This window comes from Aplidium turbinatum, chromosome 14 (assembly GCF_918807975.1).
Source record: "Aplidium turbinatum chromosome 14, kaAplTurb1.1, whole genome shotgun sequence".
Lineage (NCBI taxonomy): Eukaryota > Metazoa > Chordata > Ascidiacea > Aplousobranchia > Polyclinidae > Aplidium > Aplidium turbinatum.
The window spans coordinates 14,280,621-14,307,174 of record NC_137485.1 but is presented as its reverse complement, the minus strand read 5'-3'; the positions used below and the strand labels follow the sequence as shown (position 1 = coordinate 14,307,174).

At 36.8% G+C, this 26,554-nt stretch overlaps 1 protein-coding gene across 1 annotated transcript in view; it reads left to right on the top strand.

Moving 5' to 3' along the window:
- Positions 1–686: 686 nt before the first annotated feature.
- LOC145782919 (transcription intermediary factor 1-alpha-like) overlaps positions 687–26,554 on the top strand; it is a 30,461-nt gene continuing 4,593 nt past the window's right edge. Inside the window, exons 1-21 of the mRNA XM_082594679.1 lie at positions 687–1,241; positions 3,425–3,729; positions 4,920–5,035; positions 5,378–5,498; positions 5,863–5,932; positions 7,189–7,361; positions 9,574–9,709; positions 10,474–10,591; positions 12,993–13,113; positions 14,382–14,481; positions 14,902–14,989; positions 16,117–16,330; positions 18,051–18,166; positions 18,898–18,953; positions 19,276–19,399; positions 19,600–19,749; positions 24,124–24,202; positions 24,457–24,598; positions 24,927–25,041; positions 25,577–25,668; positions 26,089–26,210. Coding sequence (XP_082450805.1) covers positions 687–1,241; positions 3,425–3,729; positions 4,920–5,035; positions 5,378–5,498; positions 5,863–5,932; positions 7,189–7,361; positions 9,574–9,709; positions 10,474–10,591; positions 12,993–13,113; positions 14,382–14,481; positions 14,902–14,989; positions 16,117–16,330; positions 18,051–18,166; positions 18,898–18,953; positions 19,276–19,399; positions 19,600–19,749; positions 24,124–24,202; positions 24,457–24,598; positions 24,927–25,041; positions 25,577–25,668; positions 26,089–26,210 — 3,113 coding nt within the window. The remainder of the gene's footprint in view (positions 1,242–3,424; positions 3,730–4,919; positions 5,036–5,377; positions 5,499–5,862; positions 5,933–7,188; positions 7,362–9,573; positions 9,710–10,473; positions 10,592–12,992; positions 13,114–14,381; positions 14,482–14,901; positions 14,990–16,116; positions 16,331–18,050; positions 18,167–18,897; positions 18,954–19,275; positions 19,400–19,599; positions 19,750–24,123; positions 24,203–24,456; positions 24,599–24,926; positions 25,042–25,576; positions 25,669–26,088; positions 26,211–26,554) is intronic.

Genomic DNA, 26,554 nt, shown 5'->3' with positions numbered 1-26,554 from the left:
ATGAAAAGTGTCATTCAATTCAATAAATTTGTTGTCGACAATCTGTCCATGGTATTCTAGAATTACTTTTCGCTCAAAGATAGAGAAAACAGTTACTGTCAGCAGTATTACCATCAAGAACCTAATAAAATAGACTTTACTAGAAATAGCACCTAAACATCCTGACGGCACAGTGTGCAATGTGCATGGTTGTTTGGTTGTCCCCTAACTGTAATAGTTCATCCATTAATGGTAATGCATTGGCAGTGTCATCTGGGTTTTTTTTTGCTGAGACTTTTCGGTCATTTGTCCATTAGACTTGAAAAAATTCGGTCATTTTTTTGATAAAGTATTTTTTTGACCGAATTGACTACTGTATATATTTTTTCGGACATTTTGACCAAATTGACTATATTTTTTCCGACATTTTGCTAAAAAATTGGTCAATGACCAAAAAAAAACCCAGAGTGTCATGTAATCTTATCATTTTGAATATAGCAGCTAGTAGCACAACCTGAAAAAGTCATAGGTTAAGACTATTAGATTTTTTTTGAAGTGGTATGGACCAAAGATCTAGTTGTGATTTGTTGAACTGGCCAAGTAAAATAGCAACGAGAGTGAATAATTTTGAGGAATGCATTTTTTGCAGAATTATTCATATTTGTAAAGAATGATTATTATTGACTACTTGATACTTTCTACTAAATATGACTGACGTTCTTGAGCTTTTGATGGAGACTGATAATAAATCACAAGGGCAGAAAAGGTCTATAGATGTGAAAACAGACGATGCCCCTCTGCCAAAACTTTCTAAGTTAAGTGATGACAACACGCAAAGGAAAGACATAGAAGAAAATGGTTTAATGAATGACGAAGAGCAAAGGAACACTGCAGTTTCAACAGCAGCATCAACTAATTTAAATATCGAAGCAGTAGATCACTGTACAACGCCTGAGATATCTGTTGCTGGTGATGTGAAGGAAGAAGAAACATCGTCTTTACAAGAAAGTTCTCCAGAGAAAAACAAGATTAGTATCCTTTCAGTCTTGAACATACCTTCCTTTTCGGATTCAGTTCAAGCCAATATTCCTGTTATTAAAAATCAAAGATTTGTTGGAACTTGCATGAGCTGTGATAGTTCACTTGCTGGAAAGAATCCTTTGATGTTGGGCTGTTTACACATCTATTGCTCAAAGTGTATTTTGCAACGACAATATTTTCGTTTAAGCTCTTTAATCTCTGTCCCTAAAGCAAAAGCTCAGGTAACTTGTTTTGCATTATTTTTGTGATTTTAATTTTACTGACTTTACAGTGTAGTTTTTAACAACCTGTTTTAGCCTGATGCTGCGAATTCGCTGTGGTAGTAGCGAATTGCACTAGCTTCGGAACACAGTTCCCTAGTTATGTGCTCGTCATAGCACATGACTAGGAAACTGTGTTCCGAAGCTAGTGCAATTCGCTACAACCACAGCGAACTCGCAGCATCAGGCTAAAACAGGTCGTTAAAAACTACATTGTGAAGTAAGCAACAATCATGTTACTTAAAGCTAAACTCAATCAATTAATTTTACTGGGTTTGAGTTGGATGCGGCAGCACTTATAAAGTTGTGTAGGGCAGTGGTCTCCAACCTGTGGGTCGCGACCCCGAGTGGGGTCGCCTTAACTTTTCCTGGGGTCGCCACAACTCACCATATTCAATTTATTATCGTTTCAATTTATTACCGAAAAAAAGACTGATACTTTTTCAAAAATTTTTTTTGTTCTACTTCTAGTTCGCAACCTTTGCCTGTGTTTTGGACTCCTTGGAGTACAGCTACCTCGCATCACAATTAAACCATTGTGGTGCATTAATCAAAAACGCAATAGTTGCGACAAGTAGGACACAGATCAAAAGCATTGACGATGCTAGTTTAGACTAACTTTTTATTATTCAAGGTGACTCCAGAACGTGCGAATAGTTATTTATGCAGGACTGGTGTAGTGTGCAGACATTTCACCGGCTGTTTACGGTTTCCTTTGCAGCTAGTAGTGGTAATTTGTAGTTACAGTACCAAGTATAGCTAAATAATATACAAAAATGGCAGCAAAATAAGACCAGAAAAAGATCAGTATTACGAGGCTTTTTTAAAACTTGGTTTCACTGAATTTAATGGCAAACCAAAGTGTGTGATCTGTCTTAAAATTCTAACAAAAGAATCGATGAAATTAAACGTCATTTTAAAAAAAATCATCCAGGCTGCGTGGATAAACCATCTGATTTTTTTTTAAACGTAAATTGCAATCTCTTGCGTCACAAGCAAGTGTGATGAAAGCATTTACAGCGGTAAATAAAGCTGCTGTTTATTCTTCGTATGTCGCCTCTTATCAGATTGCAAAGCAAAAGAAAGCCCATACAATTGGAGAAAAAATGCTGCTGCCAGTATTGAAGGAAGTTGTGAAAATCATGACTGGAAAAAAAGAGACCAAAAAAACAGTTATTTTGGAATACTTTTGTGTAGCCACATTTCTCTGTAATTGCGCGTACTTACTCTTATTATTTAGTTTCAGCATTACTTGAAATATTTTTCTCCGTATCGGAAAACAAAATGGGGTCGCATGTAAATGCTGATTTCATTTTCATTTAAATTGGGGTCGCTTCTTAAAAAGGTTGGAGACCACTGGTGTAGGGTGATTGTAATTACTTGAGAGTCCTACACATACAGAAACACACATATTTGGCTAGCTACATGACTGACAAGGTTAAAGTGTGTCGTTTTTATTGAGCTTGTTAAGTAGATCTCTGCCTTAATGCTACTGTCGGTTCAGTGCTTGACTTCATGTACAAAGAAACGCTAAGATAAAAAACATGGTTTTACTCTGGAGGCATGTACCGTACTTAGCAACAAATTTCATAGAAATCTCCATTTACTAACACCTGGAGAATGGAATAAATTACATAAAACAGCGCTTCATTAAACAGAAATTTTACTGTCAATCTTAATGACCAGGGGTTTACAAGTATGCAAAATTGCAAATCTGCCAATTTTGTTATCATCCATTCAGGCATACCATGACATTATTAGCGTCTTTTTCCACTCATCTCTGCCAGATTTAAGCTTCTAAAACCACTTTCTCAAGTGTAAGATTGCATAATTAACTAGTATTAGCTATTACTTTTAATAATGCTATTGCTGTATTAGGGTCTGCTACTATTCGGTGAGTCCGATTCGGTGAGTTCCTAACCTCTAACCCTAAAACAGCAATGATAATTAGGCTACGATACTCGATAATTTAAAAAAAAATTGGAAAAAATCACCGAATAAGGATCGGATTCACCGAAACGGCCATTCCGACTGTATCAAGATGACATAAGATGTTTTGTTAGCATTCCTTTTCACAATCTGTTGTCTATTCATGTTTTTGATATTGTTCTGTTTTGAATTGTCAAATTTAATGTGTGATTTAGGATGGAAAAAATTCTTTAGCTGTTCATACATCCTATGAAAAGCTTGGTAATGTCGACTCTATTCCTGAAGAAGCATTTGAAAGTCTTGACAACTTGAAAAACTACATAGCGGACAATTTTGATGCTGTTGGCAGATTGGTTGTGAAATGTAGTGTTTGTGAATGCAACACTCGAGCTAAAGTCATTTCAGAAAACAAGTTTGTTGCCAAGATAAATGAAGTAGATACTCCTGAAATTCAAGAGCTTATCCGCAATGAAATTGAAAAGTTATGCACAAACTGTGAAGAAAATTCAATTGCTGTACGGTAAGATTTGCCATAACTGTTTGTTTTCAATTTGGCATTTACTTGAACCTTTGCCTACGAAAGTAGATACCCAAACGCAGTGCACAAACCCTCAAAGTTACAGGCTAATGTCTAGAACAGATGAAAAAGTATATATACTTGACTGAAATGTTTCTTCAAGCAATTCTTTGTTTATTTTTTGATTAAGATGCTTTAAGCAATGTGTAAACACAATGTAACAGTCCAAGCATTGAATGTAATTCTCTATTATTATGTAGATGCAAGAATTTTCATTGGCTGGTATTACTTTATCAGTTATCAATTATGCTGACATTCAGATTGCATGATAAACAATATTGACTGCAATGAATCATTTTCCAAAGATGTAGATTAGCTTAGCTGATTACAATTTGCAGATCCTAAGTCAAACTACAAAACAGGGTGTCAATGACATTGCTACAAAAGCACAGGGTCAGGAGTCAGTTAAAAAAATGCCACAAAGGAAATCTGTTAACATGTAATACATTACACATACAAACTAGCCGTCATATACCCTTCAACTCCATTTTTCGTGATTGTGTAACTAATAATAATATGATGATGATGGGCTGATGGCTGTACTTCGTCTTCGAAGATTATGTTCTTCGCAATAAATACGCTAGCGATAAGTCTCCATTTTAACAGCACTGCTAAATGCTAGCATTTCCCAAACAGCTAATCTCTTTCCAGTTTAAACACTTGCAAAAACTTAACATTTTGTGAAACTGCAACGAATCTTTGAAAAGGAGAAGCTTCCGCTTGCTGGAGTGTTACTTGATAATTGCCAAAGAATAATCTTTTTATAGTGATGTTTTGCTTTACCACAAACTTATAAGACAGCTTTCACCATCGAAGGCTTCTGCATTGTGTCTAGCCCATCTATTTTTGGATCTGCTACTATTCGGTGAGTCCGATTCGGTGAGTTCCTAACCTCTAACCCCTAATCCCAAACCCCTAACCCTAAAACGGCAATGATAATTAGGCTACGGTACCCGATAATTAAAAAAAAAAATCCCCCGTTAAGGGATCGGACTCACCGAAACGGCCATTCCGTCTATTTTTATAGGCGAAGATTGACTGTGTATTGTAATAAAATAACATTCCTCTTAGTGTTGGGTATTATGTTAAAATGTGCTTTGATCATTTCAATAATGTGTCGTATATTGGTATAGGTTTTGTAAGAATTGCAATGAACATCTTTGTGAAGAATGCGTTAGTGCCCACAGAAGAGTAAAGATTACTAAAGAGCATGAGTTAGAGGTTATCAAAACACTTGAAAATGAAAGTGGTAAGTGTATGGCTACGCGTTTATGCTCACATCATTTTAGGTGGTGCATTTCATAAGTTTTATATACTCTTGCATTGTACTGGCACTGATTTATTCACGGACATCTTCATCATGAAGTTTAGCCTACTCTTTTTATTGCTTGTTAAAGTTATTCTCCTCTCAGTTCTGTGCACTTTTTCACATACTTTGGTGAGAATGGATAATGTTACCGGGTTTTTCATGGATAAAATTGAATTTCTTTATCGATACAACGATAACGATAAGATAAGGTACAATCCAATTGTTCACTAGATTTTTCATAGATAAAATTGAGTACGGTATCTTTTATCGATACAACGATAGGTACTCGCAATTCAATTGTTCGCTGTGATAAACACGTCAATGAAGAAATCAAATTGTATTGTGAAACATGCAACAAGCTTACTTGCAGAGATTGTCAGCTAGAATTTCACAGAGAACACAAGTAAGTCATATCATTAATTTTTGATCTCGTCATCAATGGCATGTAGATTGTAGACTTCTTGTTTCATTTGCTAAAAAGGATCATGCAGTCGTTTATGATGTGGTGTGCAGTCTGTTTTTGAGCACAAATCTTGCATGGAGAGCAAGATGCAACTCCCCATTGATGTGTGGTTGGCTCGACGCCATTCGAGATGCGGTTAAGACGCACCCATACAATGTCTCAGCAGGAGCCGCCCGATGAGATTGATGTTGGTGTCAGAGGTGAAGGAATGGCGTCCAGATTTATGAAGTCTCCATTCTGTTTATCATTTTTGGTCTCCTCTATTAACGCTTTAATTTTATTTCTTTTTAAAACTTGTTTATAGGTATATGTTTGTCTCTGAAGCTGCCGAAAGCCAAGCAAAAATTTTGGAAACAATGCAAAGCAAACTCAGTGTAAGTGTTTGACGAAACTTTATCAGTCATGTTGGCATGAGATTAAAGGGAGGAGGCCGTCGTCTAATAATAAATCATGCCTTACGATGCATGTACTCCACTTAAAATGCTATTACAGTAGATGCACGCGATGCATGATCGTACAAGGAAAGTTTTTCAACAAAGTCAATTTATTAGTAAAAGCTTACTCAACGTTTTTTGTGTTTAGCTGAAAGGTATAGATGTTGGTTTAAGATTCTTAACTTAGTATGTCAATAAAAAGTCAGTGTATATACTTATGTAAAGTTATTTTGTTTTTTAGTTAATAATGTCATTTTTTAAAGTAACAATGGGAGTCGAAATGTTATTTTGGTGTTGGTGAAAAAAAGTCCTGACAACGTTTTTGTTTTAATTCGCAATTTTTTCTTGTGTCTGCAGTCCGGATTGCTTTCTTTTGTAAATTAAACAATTGGTGTCTAAACACGACAATTAAAGTCAGACGAAGTATCATGCGAGTGTGTTACGATCGGTCACTTGGTATTTGGGCTGTTTGAAACATTTTACGAAACTAAAGCATATTTCTTTACAAAAAGTGAATTTCGAAACGAAGCGAGATCAAGAAAACGATTTCTATGTCAAAACAGAATAAAAGAAGACAATTTTTTTGTGCTAACACTACTAAACCTGATTGAATAATAATAATTGGCAAATCGATTTTTTTTCAAGTTCACACTGCAACGGAATATTCGAAATTAAACTAATTTCTTTTACAATTCATGTATACGTGTTCAACTCGGCGTCCGTTCCCTATAAAAAGTCAAGAAAAAATGATTGTTTAGTCGAATTTTGTCGTTTTTTTTAATGTTTTTAGTCAATTCAATAAGTCATTTTTTTAGGTTTTAAGTCAATGAAACCTTGCCCAATAATAATAATGTTCGTTTTTATATAGCGCTGTATCCAACGCAGAATGCGTTGCTCCTCAGCGCTTTACAAAGCAGACAGTGTCAGTGCAGCCGTATAGAGGCGCAACTGAGTACATTATTACCCGAATCCACTCCATTGCTCAGTGCCAAGCAGGAATTAGATTCAATACCATTTTTAAAAAGTCTTTGGTAGGACCCGACAAGGTATCGAACCCATGCCTACCGATTCAGACAATGATTCGTTGCAAGCCCGTGCAGAAAGACTGCGAAACAAATTACTAGAATCATCTTTTTGAGAGCAACAATTTTTACGCTTGTTTTTAAAGCGATTAAATTTATTTTTTTTGGTTTTAGGAGAAAAAGTTTTTCCTGGACCAAACCTCAAGCACAATAAAAACACGACTAAATACCATGTTGGGATGTCGTGATAAAGCCAACCAAGAGATTGTGCAATTTCATCAGCATCTTCACGAAAAAATAACCGCGAAATGCCAGTTTTTTCTGAATAAAATTCATGAAATTACCAGGTAAGAATAAGTTTTATGGGAGGAGGTAGGCACCAGCTTATCTTCCCCTATTCGTCCTGTATTTGATACGATGCACGCATTCCACATTTTGTTCAATCTGGATTCTGTGTCGGATAAATTCTACTATTTAGCTCAAGTGTGTCATGCCGCCTACGATGAATTTTTAAATAACGATCACAGTAGGCTGCTCATTTTTTCTATAGATTTGAAAAGACGAAATTCACTCTAAAATTGCTCCAAAATCTGAAAATGCCTATCAAACTTCACACGACTTTTAAGTTATACTGTCGCGCCATTTTATTGTGGGCGAGAAACTCTTTTTGTTACGTTACAATCACATTGCCTATTCACTTGTTGTGTCATCGCAATGTTGTACGAAAGTAACCCCGGTGGTATTTGTGGCAGTCACCTTTCAAGGGTTTAGTTTTATTTGCGCTTTTTGAAAGTTAATTGCAGCAAGATTTTTACTCTCCGGGTCCAAATCGTTTTCGTTTGCGTTCTTTTTTGTTTTTCTTTTTCGTTTGCGTTTTTTTGAGTTCGTACAATGTTTTTCCATCTCTTTGTTTTTACGACTAAATTTATTTACTTTATTTCTTTTATTGTGATCTCATGTTCTTGGTGCGTTCTTAGTTATTCCTACCTCTTTTATTGCGTTCTTACTGTGTTATTTTGTTTATAGATTTTTTATGCGTGTTGGGGCCCTCGGGTTAATTTACAAGTGTTTATTTGGCCCTCAGAGCAATTTGAGTTTGAGACCCTTGATTTAGCCTGAATACCAGCTGATAGCAATTTTCTCTCAGAAAATTATCTTTTCCATAAAAATACATTTGTGACTAACGCTGTTTTAACCATACCGACGTGTTGAAAATAACTTACTTATAATTGCATTATTACATCACCCAACTAACTGGGGCGAAACTATTTCTAACGTGTAAACAATTATCGTAAAAACTAATGTCGTAGTTACGCGTCATTACAAATTTAATTGATTCATGCGTGTACTGTACAAGTACAGCAGCTTCATGCTGAAGGGGCACGTCTTTTAGGCGCAGACAGTTAGGCGCCGGTCAAATAGGCGCGCACATTGTGGCGTCAGGATATTTAGGTGCGAAGCACTGTAGCGCCCTTTCATTTAGGTGCTATTCCTAGTAAAGTCTGCAGATTGTATCAGCTCAGCTTTGGCGAAACCTAGTCTGGGTATTAACGGAAAACTAAGTTAGCCTACTCTTCACTCAAGCCTACCACCCGCTTGAATATAGGCTACGGTATATATATTTTTTACTGTTGTTTAGTGTAGTTATTATTTGACTTAACTAAAAGTGAACTCGGTCATGTTCTGAAACTTGAATAATTTATTGATAAAGCTTTCGCCGACGCAAACCTGGACCAACAACAAATAAATGCCGAACACGCGCATTAAAAAAACAATATATTTTTTCTGTTCAAAATAACATTTTGTGCGAAAAGCATTGCCGGATAAAGCAGCTTCACTCACTGAAGCCATGACTAACAGCAAATAAATCCACGCGCATTAACAAAACAACATATTTTTCTGTTCAACATAACATTTTGTGTGAAAAGCATTGCCCTACCTGCCAAGCTGATACAATCTGCAGACTTTACTAGGAATAGCATCTAAATGAACCAGCGCCACAGTGCTCCGCACCTAAATATCCTGACGCCACAGTGTGCGCGCCTATTTGATCGGCGCCTAACTGTCTGCGCCTAATAGACTTGCTCCCATGCTGAAAAAGGATTATATCTTCATGAATTTGTTACATGTTGCTTTATTTTCAGTCTTTATTCCTTATTTTTACATTCATTTTTATTGAGTGTGTGTAATTTGTGTATTTTTTGCTTACACTTACGGAAAAACTCTATGTTGTTATAGCTGTGTATGTGATGCAAGTACTTCGGCAATTCTAGACTAGTCCTGCCGGAAAATCAGTCGCTTTCGATGATTCAATGTCTTGGTGTTGAATTAAATTAATGAATAATCTCATTAACAATAATAGTGTAAAATATCGTTTGAGTGTGCCTGTCCTACCTGCTAAAGGTTTCAAAGTGGCACAATTGAGTGCTATTTTGTAGCATTTTTTCTGCTCTATAACACATTTAAATAATACATACAATTTTTTCACACATACAATAAGTACGCTTTTTCATCCAAAACATATGCACTTTTAGTAACGTTCCATACGCTTTACATTAGTGGCCGTCGCTTAAAGTTGAAAAATCAACTCTTCGCTACCGAGCGGCTGTCTTCCGCTGTTGATCACTGTGTCAAGTTCATCGATTTTGCTATCGAAAAGCAGAACAGCCTTGCTCTTTTGGACTCCAAGCAAACGGTAAGTGAGTAGTCAAAAACTGTGTACTATTCGATTTCGAAAATTCATGTATTTATGCTGCGTAGTCAACAATTGTCTGTTTCGATTTCTTTTATTTTTTTATTCATTATTTCACCCATCAGATTTGCAGCTTAGGCTGCTTGTAAGTATTTTGCAATTTTAGTCCCTGTTTTAGGAACAAATACAATAAGCAGACAAACAACATCAATAGTTCATCCTTTTTATCGAATGTAATCATACTTTGTATTGATTCATGCCTTCGCGACATAGTTCAACCAGTTTTCTTAACCAGGATATTGCGTAACCTTGTTTGTTGCGCAAGATTGAAAATGAGAGATGATGATTCATGTCTTTGCAACATAGTTCAACCAGTTTTCTTAACCAGGATAATGCGTAACCTGGGTTGTTGCGCAAGACTGAAAATGAGAGAACGTAGCCTATACGCGTGTTAAAGTGTTGGAAAACACGCTATTTTGGAAGCATTTGTGGTGCCCCAGTCATTTCAAAATGACGGAATTTGCTGTATTGGCGTATTTGTTGTTGCACAAAACACGGTTGCTATTTGCCACCGAGAAGTAAAATCTATTCACAACAAATAAAAAAAAATTGCTGAATGTTTTGTAGACACTACAACTGTCAAACCTACAACAAACTCGCCTGTTTCCTTAGATTAATTTTTTAGGAGATATTAACAGTTAGTACACTGTTATAGTTCCAGTCATCTTTGTTTTGTTATAGTGATGCTTAGGTGTTTTTATTTTTAGATTTTTGAATATGTAACTACAGTGATGCGGCAAAAGTTCACGACCAACCCAGTGGCTTCAAGTGACATAGTGTTTGTTCCAGACAACAATATTATGAAAGCGATTACAATGAAGCTTGGTGAGTTATTGAATTTCACTCCTGTCACCTGAAACGATTTTCTACTTTTTTAGTTTGAACCATTACCCAAACGCTTACTGTAAAAGTTTAGTTTTGTGAATTTCGTTGCCCACGTGACGTTTGGGTGTGGCATGAGAGACGAAGTCATCTCATTTCGTAATTCAAATGATTAGGTGGCACTCCGCTCACACATGCCTCGTTTTGTTGTTGAACGTCACGTGATAAATGTTAAACAATGAAGCGTGTGTGTGATCGCGCGTCTTTTTCTTCAACTGTCTCATATCGATTTTTTCCTTTATTTTGTTGGTCTCTTAGTCATGTAGTCAGTTTTCGTTTCTAGCACTAGTTGATACGTTCATCTGATGAAATTGAAAGTAAAATTAACAACAAACAAGATGGTTTATTGCTTCACTGACGTTTCGCGCCCCATGACAAAATTGACAATGCGCATCCTCAGAGCGAATAACATACAAAATAAAATTTCACCAGGTTATATACTGCAGTGCGATTGAAGGCAAGAAAAAATAAAACACGCAATATTTTTAAAAATTGGCCAATGATGTGTGAGCGGTTACTTTCCACGTTAAATTACGTAAAAACTTCCAACAATAAACATAAAACTTCGAAGCAGTGACGACCCACAGAAAAAAGTGCGATTGAAGGCAAGAGAAATATAACACAATGTTTTAAAGATTGGCTAATGATGTGTGGTTACTTTCGACGTTAAATTACGTAAAAACTTCCAACAATAAACATAAAAATTCGAAGCAGTGACGACCAACAGAAAAAAGTGCGATGGAAGGTAAAAGAAATAGAACACAAGGTTTTAAAGATTGGCTAATGGTTTGAAGCCTACTTAAACACAGTTGGAAACGTTATTGCAATCTCATTTTGTCTCGAATTTCTAGTGGTCTTCAGTGCTTCGAATTTATGTTTATTGTTGGAAGTTTTTTACGTAATTTAACGTCGAAAGTAACCACACATCATTAGCCAATTTTTAAAACATTGTGTTCTATTTCTCTTGCCTTCAATCGCACTTTTTTCTGGTGGTTGTCACTGCTTCGAATTTTTATGTTTATTGTTGGAAGTTTTTACGTAATTCAACGTGGAAAGTAACCGCTCACACATTATTGGTCAATTTTTTAAAATATTGGGTGTTTTATTTTTTCTTGCCTTCAATCGCACTGCAGTATATAACCTGGTGAAATTTTATTTTGTATGTTATTCGCTCTGAGGATGCGCATTGTCATGATGCGCGAAACGTCAGTGAAGCAATAAGCCATCTTGTTTGTTGTTAATTTTACTTTCAATTTCACCAGATGAACGTATAAACTAGTGCTAGAAACGATAATTGTCCTGATGAACACCCAAACTTTTCAGTATTTAGTCATAGTTTCTTAGTCATACTAATAAAATAAATTAAGACTAACAACAAAAGAGTTTGATACTGGCTAGGCCGTAGGTAGGGCCAAGTAATATCTCAACTATCTTTTCAATATCATTGCTTCATTCATAACCACTTGAGTCACACTTCTGACTTACAGAACCAAGTCAAAACTACAGTTAACAAATTTATGATAAATTATTCTGCAGCTAAAATTTTGCAGTTTTGTATTACGATCAATGAGAACAGTTACTTGAAAACTAAAATACATGAAACGATCGGAAATGGTATAAAAACCAACAAAGTGAAAGGATAATTAAATTAAAAACGTAAAAAAACAAATAAAGAAACAATGAATAAAAAACCTGTTTTTTAACTTCCCTAGTCATGTCATGGAAATGTTGAAAATGTAAGTAATTTCTGCTATCTGGGCAGTGTCATAACAGACAGGTACGTTGATAGTACAGAAATTAGAAAGCGAATCGTAATGGCAAAAACAGCTGTGACATCACTTACAACAGAAGTCAATTGGTAAGAACACAAAGTTAAGATTACTGCGAACTCTCGTTTCCCAATTGCCACGTATGGATGTGAGATTTGAACATGCAAAAAACATGATTTAAAAATGCTAAGAAGTTTTGAAATGTGGTGCTACAGGAGGCTGTTACGCATCAGCTGGATGGAACGAAAAACAAATGAATTTGTTACGCAACAAATAGACTATGAGTAGAATCTGATTAACAATATTAACCTCAGAAAATTGAGGTATTTCGAACATATAGCAAGAAGCAATTCGTTAGAAAATTTAATATTGACTGGGATGGTACAAGGCAAACGAACAAAGGGGCGACAAAAAATATTTTGACATCAAACAAATTACCGGAACAAAAGTATGCCAGAAGTACTAGCAAAAACAAAAAGCACAGCAAAATGGAGGGAGTTCATATGGGAGGCCACAGCTAATCAAATATGATTAATCTGTTAAAGAAGAAGAAAGTCATGTCATACTTTTCTTAGGTTCTCTTTTGTGGGGTGAGCCAGCTTCCAATGTGATAAATTTAAATCATATGCAACATCCAGAAAAGCAGAGAAAGCCGTCTGGTCAGTTTCAACAATCGACACCTCAAAGTAGTCCCAGGTCAGTTCATGACGTTTGCTTTGTTCTACAATCTTCAAACAATACACAAAGCAACATTCTGCCTGTGGCGTAGAATGTTTACGTTTTATTATAGTTCGACGGTGACTTAGTAAATCACCTTGATTAGTTTTGTCTTTGTCACAACTACTATTGGGGACTGCTTTTGTTGCTATGACGTTTTTTTTGGTAATTTCTAACGTTGACATTGAAGTTATCTGTTGTGTCTGCTCGTGTGCAGAAGAGTTCGCCCTTTAATGTTGGCTTGAATCAAATGTCAACTATGAATAGAGATATGAGTCGTTTTTTGTTTTTGTGTTGTTTTTTTAAGCATGGTTTAAAAAAACGATTGTTTTTTGCACCAACAGTCTGTCTAAATTTTAAAGGTTGGAACAAAATTTGTACTTTTTATTTTCTAAAATATTTTTTCTGAAATAATCAAGACATCGACAAGTTACCAAAATAAAACTTTGTCACTAAACTTTTCATTAAATTCTTCTTTTGACTTCACCAATGATCCAAAAGGATGCGTAGTGTAATAAAATAATCAAAAAAAAAGAAGAACGTATCACACTAAAATTGACAAACCCAAGTTTATTAAATTTAAATTGAAAGAACTTGAACTTGTCAATTTAGTGAGTGTGGTACTGTCCACTTTTTTTTTATCAATAAGTTACCCTGTATCAGTTGATTGACTGTGGATTCACCGATTAGACTTTAATAAACGTCATAATACTCATCATAATTGGCTACATGCAATGAAAGAAGTAAACAAACTAAAAAAAAGAAATTAAGACAAGCAACAAAGTAGGTTGACTGTAACATGGTCACCACTGGGACCGAACAGTCCTCATCCTCATCATTGGTAGCACTTGAAGTTGGGCGGTTCATTGGTACCACTTGCTGAGCATGCGACCACACTTCTGCCTAACAGGACTTATTCAAAACTGCAGCGAACTAATTTATATTAAGCTATTCAGCAGTTTTAATTCACCACTTTCTTTTGCAGTTCTTTGTTGTGAATGTGATAATTAAAACAGTTGTTACTTGAACAAATGAATGAAACAATTGGAAATAGCATACAAAAAAAAAAACAGAAAAACAAATCAAACGAATAAAAAAAAGGATTAAAAAAACTTTTTCAACCATCCCCAACTACGAAGCATACTTTACAGTTTGTTTTGTAGAGGGCTTGCTTATTGTATTCTTAATATTTGAACTAGATTGACCTCAAGGTCTGACGGCTCAACAAGATTTTCACCTTTTTTCAGCAGTCTTCCACATGCTACATCCCAGTATCCTGGAGGTGCTATTCACTATAGATCGACACTCAATAAAAATGGAATGTCCGTGACATCTTCAACACAACAAGTATGTCCAATGCAGTGAAATTGACAAAAATTATTAAGTTAGTTTGCTTGCATTGTCAGAAAGCTTTCCATATGGCTGTTACAGGCTATCCATATGTTTTACATATGTGAAATGTCACGTTGCGCATATGTCATGAAAGCTCAACAATTAGCATCAAATATAAGTTATAAAAAGTTAGATTTTTATTATGCATCATTTTACAAAAATCATATCAGAATGTGTCTATTCGTATTAGTGTTTCAAAGTAAAATCCTTGCGGCGACTGATGGTTGCAGATAATGGTACCTGTCATTTACTTGCCTGGCATGTAACGTGTTTCATGGTGACAACCTGTCACGCGTGATCGCACGAGCTTAGTCGCAATCAACACAGAGTTGCAGCACCAACCGGTTTCATCGCATGGTTTGTTGTTTGTGTCAGAGACCGATGATGCAACCCCATCCTGGCGCTGCCATGGTATCGCCGGTTTCAGCTCCCCACACGCCTCATTCTGCAGCAAAGGCTCAAGGTAGGAATGTTATGCGACTCATCCTTGTACAGATTTTCGTAAGTATCCTTGAGATACTCTCGCTACATTTCCAATGGACATACCAACAAATTGCACACATCTCTGGTCCTGAACGATACAAGTAGTGACGAGTGAGCTCTGAAAAGGTTACAAATTTAAGTGATTTTGAGTTGAATATTAAGTGATTTATCGGAGTGGTGGGGGTTGCTTGGTTTTACTCCCAATGAAGGACAAATTGATGCAGCTCTGATCGCATTGCTTATTATCTTGTTGTGCAACATCGCCAAAGTAGGGACACGAAGTTGAAAAGGTCGTTTTTTTAGACAACTGTATGTATTCACCATGACTTACGGAAGCTTGCGCGACATGTGCTTGGTATGTTGTTGGTCCATGACGGGAAGTTCCCATTGGGAACGTTGCCACTCCTGGAAATATCGTATTACTCAGAGAGTCAGAATAATGTCTTGTGGGATGTTGTACCTTGCGTTGTAGATTAATTATCCATGTTTCGTGTGCTTTTTCAAAGAGTCTGCTTCAAAGTCAAGAATTGCTTTTTGGTGAATAAACCCACGCCTATTTTTTCATGGGTTGTTGTTTGCAAGGACTTTGAATCGACTTTAATTTGGCAGTGACGTTTTACTGTATATTTTAAGATAAAAAGTTTATCTCAAAAACCGTTTCTTATCACGAACAAACGTAAGTAAACTGTGCAATAATCGTAAAACCATTCCATTTCAAATTGTTGTGGATTGTATCCGTGACGAACCGATATAAAGCTTAATCAAAAAACGAAACCAACTATTTCAAACCCTGGCATGATAATTGGCATCACGATTTAAACAGCACGAAATCCTTTACACACTCCACATTCTCTGGCATTCCGTTCAGACCACCTGTGCAAACAAGGTCCAAATCTCTCTAACAGACTTTACACTAACTATCCAGCTGTGTAGGGCTAATGTTACAAATATAGGATAAGGTCTGCCTGGGAAAAGACTAATAGCTTTATCAGTTACAGTTTTTGTAAAGTTGGTTCGGTTTGGTACAATTGTTTCCATAGCTGTAATTTTATGCATTTGATTTGAAATTTTTCAAATGGAAATTAGTTAATTTTGCCTTTATTCTAGGCTACGATCTGGGTGGCACTCAGTCGTCCGGCCGATACAGGCCGAAAAATGGGACCCATACCATTCCACATCCCCAGGCCGTGCATCATCAGCAAAAACGACAAGTCCCCAACCAACAGCGTCAGTTTCTACACCAATTTCAACAGCAACAGCAGCGGCAACTGCAGCCGCAACAGCAGCCTCAACAGCAGCCTCAACCACAACGAATTGTAAGGTACAAAAACGTGAAATGATTCTTTGTTTGCTTTTCGAACAGTATCAGGCTGCAATCAGCTTTATTTATCATCCATTTTCGAAAGATGAAGATATAAGAGATTATCCTAACGCAGTTAAGTAACTTTATATGATAAATTCAATTCTGTCATGGTTGACTGGTTGAGTTGCCATTGCTTACAGCTTTATGCTTTCCGCTGTCGCACATTGCGCAATCTTACGTGCGTATATCAACGCTGTATCAGCTTCGTTCTTTATCGTTATATTGACGCGAAAGTGTTGCACAACTTTGCGTTGTGCGATTTCCTCATCTGACCATGGAGACCTTGGTGACTAGATCTTGTTTTCCTGTGATGCAATAAGTTACTCTGAGCTGGAGAATTGAATGAACGTACAGGCGTAAAGGCAGCGGGAGCGTATCTTTTGAAAATGTTTTTGCAGTCCTGTGCTTTTCTGCTTTGATCCTTCAATGTTAGGAGTACGTTCTAATTATTTTGATTATAATTAACCAGATGACGTAATTTAATTAATCAATTAAGTATATATAATTTATTAATTGATAGCAATAATTAAAGTACTTTATTGAATTATGCTTCAATTTGTTAATCTAAAAGTTGTTGCTTTTTAAAACCAATCAGTATCCAAAAAGTTTTTTTTTTCAGTTTTTTTCCCGTGAGTGATTGTGTTTTGATTTGAGTCAACAGAGCGTTACTTCATTAAATATCATGATTCAGCCACGTGATCGGCGTGATTCATGTTAATGAAGATTCATGGTTTCAAAGTCCGCCATGTGATTGGTTCACAACATATGACTCACGGACCGATCATTATATGTTTGTTGCGGGAAAGGAAGTGGTTGCGCTTATAGTAATCAGTGCTTGTTCAATTAGACAGTCGGCTGCATAGCCGAGTGGTGAGAACCCTGGAACGGCAATCGAAAGGGCGCCGGTTCGACACCGCTCGAGCATGCGGCTGTGTCTGTGGCAGGACACTTAAAGGCATGCCTGAAGGTGGACACGAAGATTGGCTTCCTCGCCTTCCCGTCCACTTAATCTAAATCTTCAACCACCGGGTGTAAGCCTGGATACGACAAACAAAAAAAATTAGAAGATTAGGCTGCATGTGTTAGCGATTTTGTTGATTCAACATATTTATGCAAATCAGTTTTAGGTGCGATATGTGCTTGTATTGTTTTTTGTTGTTTACATGCCAAAATTGTCGTTCGATGGTTCACATTGTTGTCTTCAACTTACCAGTGTGTTTAACTGCAACATGTAAATAATGGAAATTGTGTTTGTGCCCATACTCAATTTGTTCATAAACATTAGGCGTACCAAACCTTAAATAGGTTTCTCTTTTAGGTTTAGTTTTATAACAGAACCACTCAGGTCCTACTCAGTCATGATATTTGTCTGTCGTTTTGTAAGTAGCTGCTACAAATTTAAAATGCATTTTCAACATGAATGATGGTATGGCACAATTGGCACATCCTCTATGGAGTTATCAATTGTCCAATCTATTGTAAAGCAGTTTCTAAATCTAATAACCAAGGCCTATGTATAGACCGGCCGAATGTCGTCTACCCTTTGACAATATGGAGATTCTGTCTCGCAGATGTATTCAAGTGTTGATTCCATTTGTTATGTTAATTTCACGACCAAAACCTCCTCTAGACGATAAAAATGGCAGTTTTCGTTCACTGACGTGTTGTTTTCAATCAGGCACGACCATCAGCAACAAGTATCGAGGCAAAACCAAATCGCATTCCAGAAGATGAACAACCCCCAAAGAAGGTTCGTCAACATATTGAACTCAACTCCAATAAGGAAACCATCTGGTGAGCAGCGTCTCAAAACATCTGTCTGATTACATTTCGTGACAAATACCAGACTTTGTTAAACTGAGCGTTTTTCCTGATGTGATTATTGTGAGAAAACCTTCATAAAGTCTTTCTCAATCGGTGGCCTGTAAAAAGAGCGTTGATAAAAACATAAAATCCCACTGCAGCATTGTAATTGACTCTTTGGTTGTGCTGTACAGTGTACACTGTTCAAAAGGAGCGATCTTCTTGGCGTCAACTGTTCAATTTTGAGTACTGACATCCTTGTGCTGACGCCAGGAAGCTCACTGCTCACCATCGAAAATCTTATCCCCGGTTATTTTTTGCAATTTTGCTATACTCAAACACGATTGTGTCAATCAAAATACGTCACGAGTTAAAGCATATTAAGAAAGGTTTGTTTTTGGTCGGATGAAGACAATCAAAATATATGCTGCTGGCGTTGTTAATTTTGCTTGTTTTTATTTTTTGTGTTGTCTGAAGACGGCATTTTGAGACATTTAACGCTTAAGGAAAGATTTGATGTTTCCTGAGAAACTAACTATCCTTGACGAAAATCACACAGTATTGGTTAAAATCAAATTACTTTCTCCAGCGAGCATGAGTCAATATAAAGCAACAGTTCGACACTGAGCCGGATCTCTATTTTCAGCACTGAGTGCAATTGTTTTTGTATTACTTTGTTCCACTACTTTCAATAAATTGATCAATTTCCGCATATGATTCAGGCAGTGGCGACAGTACGGCGATACCTAAAGTACAAGTGCAGTCTCAAACTAGCGACGTAAGTATTCCACAACAACTTTCAAAATACTTGTACTGTATTATGCTTCGGGTTGGCGATGTCAACAACTTCCTAGTGGGACTGGATTGCAGGCTTATTATACTGTAGTTTGTTTTATAAACAACGCAATAAAAATCTGATTATGTGTGGTATATTTGACTATTGAAGGGTTTCCATGCCGCAGTGTTTTTTTTTTTAAGCAAGAAGTTTTTCTTCAGATTTGACATCCAAAGTCAAAAAAATTCATTTCCTACCTTCAAAAGAGGAAGTGCTTGAAAAGAGGTAGATACGATGACTGGAAAGCTCTTTTTTCCTTTTGCAGCTCAAACCTTTCGTGACAAGAGGAAGCAGCGTCCAGCAGCATCCAAAAGAGACCTTTATCGTAGATTTAAACCAATTTAAAAATCAGTCAGCATCTCATCGCAGAGCAGCACCAAACGTCCAAGGTGAGTTGTGGAATGTGGCATATCTTACTTGCAACGTCAAGTTGTCGGAACAAAGGCTATAAATTTAAATTTAAAAAATACCAAACAACCACAATACATTTACCGTGTCACAAATAGGCTATAAGCGTTTTCAGCTGTACATCATTTAGCCATCGTCAATCCTGACATATTTCTGAAAACACTGCAAACATGCGTTTCAGTTCTTCAAAGAACCCCAAGCTACCCATCACAACCGTTCATTTCTGCTGTGCCGGAAGCCCTCGGACCGGAACGGGGTCAAAGTTCGCCAGTGGTGCATAATATATCGGCATTGACGACACAAAACCAACATTCACTCTTACATTTACAAGGTAAGAGACTGATTGATCACCTTAAAAACTAAGCCGCTTGTGGATAATGTTTCGAAATTCCACTTACATTCACAGTAAATCTAAAACCGTACCAGCTGTTCACGCAATTACACGTTAGATAAACTACCCTAACTAATTTATTCGTGTATCGGCTGCATACGAAGCCTAGGGTACCGCAGAATTTAATGAATTATGTACATTATGTATGATCAGCTTGATTCACATTACCTTGCGTAGTATGTGTTGCAGTTCTGAATAACTTCGTTTAAACTTGACAAACTTATGCTTGTAGTGATCGAAAAAACTTTCCCATCAATAACTGCTTCAATAAACAGAACTTACCGTAAAACACAAAAACGGAGTTGTTTTGAGCAAGAAAGCTAATTTATTCACGTATTCACAAGAAAGCTAATTTATTCACTAATTTAACTGGTCTCATTTAGGCTGAAAATTAATTTTGCATCAGACTTGTTTTTCTCAAAATGCACAAATAGTGTTTTATCACATACAATAAATACAATTAATTACCAACTCAAATATGCAGCCGTGGAAACATATATTCCATCAAACTAGCTGCCCAAGTTCAGAAATACGATTTCCAGAACTTGTTAACTGTACGCCGCTGCATAATTTACAGTGTAGTATTGACAAAACATATTACGTAGGCTACTCTTCAACATGTGCGTTTGATGGATGTATTAGGGTGGGTCAAAATTTGGACTTTTTCTCAGATTTGATTGCTGCAAACTTTCTTTCTTGCGAATACAGTACTCATAAAATGACATTCTTGAAAGTTTGAGCTTGATCGGACATCGTTTTCATTTCCAAAAATCGCGATTTACGAAGGTACCTGAAGCGATTTTTTCGAGGCTTGAAAATGCATTGTTTTTAAGGTGGCCGGTCGATTGGTCGAAAGACATTTGGTCGACAATCATTTGGTCGACAGGACATTTGGTCGACAGACATTTGGTCGACAAGTCATTTGGTCTACAGGACATTTGGGTTAGGTTAGGTTAGGGTTAGGTTAGGGCAAGGGTTAGGTTTAGGTTAGGTTAGGGTTAGTTAACCCTAACCTAAACCGTTAGTTAACCCTAACCTAACCTAAACCCCTAACCTAACCTAACCTAAACCATTTTAGGGTTAGTTAACCCTAACCCTAAAATGAATCGTTCTGTCGACCAAATGTCCTGTCGACGAAATATCTTGTCGACCAAATGTCTGTCGACCAAACGTCCTGTCGACCAAATGTCTGTCGACCAAACGTCCTGTCGACCAAATGTCCTGTTGACCAAATGTCTGTCGACCAAACGTCCTGTCGACCAAATGTCTGTCGACCAAATGTCTGTCGACCAAATGTCTGTCGACCAAATGTCTGTCGACCAAATGACTGTCGACCAATTGTCTTTCGACCAATTGACCGGGTACCGTTTTTAATAGGGAGTTGTTTTCACGAGATTTGAAAAAGTCATAACTGACTCAATTCTTACTATAAAAAGATGATTTATGTGTCAACAGATTCAATATAATTAGGAGAATCTAATTCAATGTGCACTGACTCCGAAAAGTGATGACGTCAGCAATGACGCCATTGAACAGTAATTTGCGAATAGCGATAAAACTGATAATCCTACATGCTTCATCTCTAAGTTATATGATAATGAATTGATGTACTTTCCAAACATAAACATCATGCTAGTACATGATGGCGTAATTGTTGACGTCACTTGCATTATTAAATTACATTTCAGTATGATGGCTTCTGGAAAATATTGCGTTTGTGATAGATAATGGGTAGTTAACAATTAGTTATGATTCTCTTGATTTTAAATAACAATATTGCTCTTTAAAGATCTGTTCCACACTGCCATTCCGGGTTTTAAAAAATAGGCATTCTTTTCAACGTATTTCAACGCAATGTCTCGAATTTTACCAGACAAAAGTAGTAGAGCGAACAGCACTACAATGATTTAAGGAGATGCTTTAGTCCGTTTTTGTACACTGGTTCACATTTTATATCGAACCAACATTGGGCATGTTGAATGACTATATGCGCAATAATTAGTTTCAAGTTTTCTGCAATGTCACTTGGCAAATTGTGATCACTGATGTATACAGTAGTTTGCAGCAACGTGAAGCGAAAGTTAGCTACCGCGAATGATTTAACGGACCAATCTCTTAGCGTAGGCCGGCGTAGGCCTGCATCAATTTAGATGAAACATAGCCATTCCTAATGGCATTGGTAATCTCGTACCTAGATACCTTTGATCAGTCAATAGATCTTTTACTATGTGCTCCGGTAGCAAACGATTTCCTGGCACCATCTTCACAGGCACAAATCAAGGGTTGACTTCTTCAAACTCAACTCTACTTGGAAGCTTCCCTATTGGCTCTTTAAATGATCTGTCACCACTGGTAGGTCCATCTAATGTAGCGAAGACATGTCGAAGGGGTAGCTCATTGGTGTGCAACATGCATACAGTATAAACCAACTCACGCGATGACCAAGGCGTTGTTCCAGTCCAGTTATCACACTTGATTTAAACCCAGTGTTTGCATTCACGAAATCACACCCAACTACTTTGACACAATGCACCATATTATACATTTTGATACAATCCATGAGAGCATTTGTAATGTCTTCGGCTGTTCCTGATATTGGACTGACAGCAGTTAAATACTGATTTCCAGGTTGCTGAACAACACTGTAGTGTTCTTCGCGAACAAAAATCTTGCCACCTGTTCTTGATGCTACTTAACAGTTTCATCTTAATAATGTAGGTGACGTCATCAATTACGCCATCAAGTACCAGCATGATATTTATGTTTAGAAAGTACATCAATTCATTATCAATCATATGACTTAGAGATGGAGCATGTAGGATTATCAGTTTTATGGCTATTTGCAAATTACTGTTTATTGACGTCATTTTCGGAGTCAGTACACATTGAATTACATTCTCCTAATTATATTGAATCTGTTGACGTATAAATCATCTTTTTACAATAAGAATTAATTAATTTATGACGTTTTCAAATCTTGTAAAAACAACTCCCTATTAAAAACAATGCATATTTAAGCCTCGAAAAAATCGTTTCAGGTACCTTTGTAAATCGCGATTTTTGGAAATGAAGACGATGTCCGATCAAGCTCAAACTTTCAGAAAAATCGTTTTATGAGTATTTGCAAGAAAGAAAGTTTGCAGCAATAAAATCAGAGAAAAAGTCCAAATTTCGACCCACCCTAGTATGTATGCAAATGTGCATTTTGCATAGTGCAACCCCAAACTTTTTTAAGCCATTTTCATTTTGATTGTTTATTTTTATTTTTTTTATAGCCTACTAGCTTCACACAATATCCTTTGCAAAGTGCAAACCCAGCAACTAAACTATGCATGCCTGCATGTTTTCTTTTGAAAGTTTTGCCACCTTTTTCTGTTCATTGGTGTGTGCTGGTATATGCTGCTGATATTTTATTTCTCATCCCCAACACATGAATGACGAAAATAAACTTGTCGTACGTTCTAGCCCTGGCAAAATCTTTCATTTTGAACGATGTTGTAAACAGAGCAGTAAGAATAACCTTGGCTTGGATCAGATCATAGTAATTTTACTGAATCAGATCCATGTACTGCGTCAAGAATGTGGTGTTTTTCAGTATAAATGTGGCATTTTGCATAAATTCTAAATCACTATCGTTATTTTTGCACACATTGCGATTTTGTCATAAACCCAGTTCTGAGCTTGCCTCAGTGGCGCTGTTTGATTTTAAATTATTACTCTTGTTTTGTGTTACAGTAACTTTGAATCATAAATTGATTATATCTGCTTGATGCATACATCTTTCACACAATACTGCACCTGCTTTGAATGTAAAATTTATTGATTCTCACAAGTCACAGCTACTCAATCTAATTAGTTGCGTCACGGTTGCGTTTGTCTAATCTGTGGTATAAATATCTTGATATCATGCTGTGAAGCATGGGATTTTTGTTTCGACTGTCTCCTGTGACTTCAATAGTCAAAGCAACTGTTGTATAAAAATGTTGTAATGTTGTATAAAACTGTTGTATGTGTGTGTTTGTGCTGATTTGTAACGATTTTGTTTTCGATTTGTGCATGGATTCATCGTACATGAATCCTCAAAGACAACGTTGTAAGAGGTGTGCGAGAATTATGATTTCAAGTTGATGTCATCAAGGCAAAAGGCTAAGAACCACTGAACCAGACGATGTTGGCCGAACACATGGTTATGTCTCGGCAGAACCCATTCATACCTTCTTTGAAAGCAGTCTCTGAGAGTTTTTGTTTCTTATTTCGCTTAATCAAAATCTTAAAACCACCAGGTCATGCATTTATGAATACATTATTTTTTAGACGCCATTGCAGACAATCCAGGAAGTATCTCAAGCGCCGACAGTGGATTTGGAGGTGGGATTATGAAACCGACCGAAAGGTAAATTATTTTTAGCATATTCAGTTATTCACGTGACCAATCGTTTCCTTGGGGAGAGCATTTTCGCAATCGCAGTCAAAGTGCTGAATACAATGAGTTCATGAATAAGATCGACTTACTTGCTTCCTGCATATGATTTGTTGAGAATGTTTAAATGACACTTGAATGGATGCAATGAGGTACCACACTTTTCCCACTATTAATATTAGGTCAAGTGAATGACATCTCCTGTGCAGCCTGCCACTGTGTTTCAGCGTCACCAATACTGAATGGCCTTGTCAGAAAAACACCGATTTATCTTTTTCCCCACCGGCTCTTTTCGATCTGACTGATTTTGTCAAAATAGATGAGGAATGTGGGACGCAGGGGGAAATCAAAGTGACTAATACTGCTGAGGTAAGCAAAACGGTTTTTTGTCACGAAAGTTGTGTTATTTCGTTGAAACCTATGCAATATTTTGACATGATATGACAGTGAATTGCAACAGCAGCTATCTTCCACATGTATGTATCCCTGTAAAAAGTAAAATGGCTGCTGTTTTCGCCTTTCATTAAATTCAATTAATCACGTTTTCAGCTAAACTGCTAAATCCACAATTGTTTGTGAATTTCACGTACGTACGTTGAATCAGTGTAAAATAAATTGGTTTTGTCTATAGAAAAGGTGAAAAAGGTTTGAATTGAGATTAGAAAATAAAACGAGAGTGGCAAACGATTGATTTCAGGTTTCCACGATAAAAGAAGAAAGAAAAGAGGACGAATTTGACGTTGAGAAAGAACTCTACTCGCTTGCCGAAGGGCGAAGGAAAGAAAAAGAGTTTTTCGTCAAAGCCGAACAATGTGAGTCGAGTGCATTTCGCCGCAGGCGTGCTATCGCTTTGTGTTTCCACCCACTGTAATTCAGCGCGTTTTTACAATGTTGAAACCTTCGCTCGCCCATTTGTAGCTTTGTTCTTGGTAGCTGTAGTGCCAGACTGGTGCTGGTGCTGTCAGCCTGGCAGTGACAGTCTCACGCTGGTGACAAATCATTTTGGTATATTATTGTTAAAGTATTGCTTCCTGTTTTGAGTTTCAATTTCCTTTGGCTGTAACCCATTCTTGATCCGCATAGCTATTTTTGTCACTTGATAGCAGTGTGTTTTGCTGGTATCAATTATTTTGTAATCGTAAATTTAGAAATGTGAGAAAATAAAAAATCCGTTTAAGAAATATCCAAACCTCCCGTCAAGTTTCTAGCGATGTCCAGAAAGCCTTTGTTATGTTGGAACTTTCTGTTTACGCAGGGGTAGATCATACTTATTGTCAATGTGAGTTTTTTATGCTTTTGTTCAAATTTCATAACCACATATGTTTAATGCTGCATCATTGTGGTTAGATTCCCCTCCACTGGCATGTGCCACAGAGGAAAAAAGCCTTTCGGGAGTAGACACGGAGAACAAGTACGATTTAAACACCTCAGGGAGAAAGGTGAGACCTAGACATGTTACTTTTTTTCTTCTTGTTTTTTAATCCAATGCCCATTGCCCATCTCGTGGAGCCGCCCAGCTAGCACCATCCGTCTTTTTTACATGGATTCAACGTCTGCAGATCTTAATTCGGTTTAAAAATAACGGATTTCGCAAGCTGGATTGCCCTCATTTAAAATTTTAGCAGGCGGTGGAACCTTTCAAGAAAAGAAGGAATGTCTGCAAATAACTTGTGTATTTGCATTTAGCCCATACGTTGCACAGCTGCATTGCGTAGTGCAGTAGCATAGTGCTGGCTGTGCTGCATTGCAATGCATAGTGCATGCACAGCACACTGTTCTGCATTGTAGACGGTGTTTTTTTTACTTTTTGTTAGGAATCGAGCCATTTTTCATTCTTGTATACTTTGGCATGTTTCTAGTACGATCCAAACGAAGACTGGTGTGCCGTGTGCAACAATGGGGGAGATCTTCTATGCTGCGACACATGTCCGAAGGTGTACCACTACCACTGTCACGTTCCCGAGATAATGTCTGCACCTCCGTAAGTCTTCGGTTTGTTTCACTGTTGCAACCAAAGTCGGATCAATTACAATTGTAATTGAATGTAATTAATTTTTAATTAATGCATTTTCATGTAACTGTAATTATAATTGTACTGTAATTGAGACTTTTTGTTGTTGTGTCCTTGTATTTTCAAAAAAATTTTGTTCAAATTACAATTACATTTAGTAAGGTACAAGTATAATATCAGTACTTTTGTTGAGCCGCTAGTTGAAGTTCAAAAGGGACAGTACAGTACATTGCAACCTAATCTTTATCAAATGCAATTATATTTGTCTTTAAAGGGCGGGGAAACCCAAATTAACTTTTGCGAGTTTTTTGTTT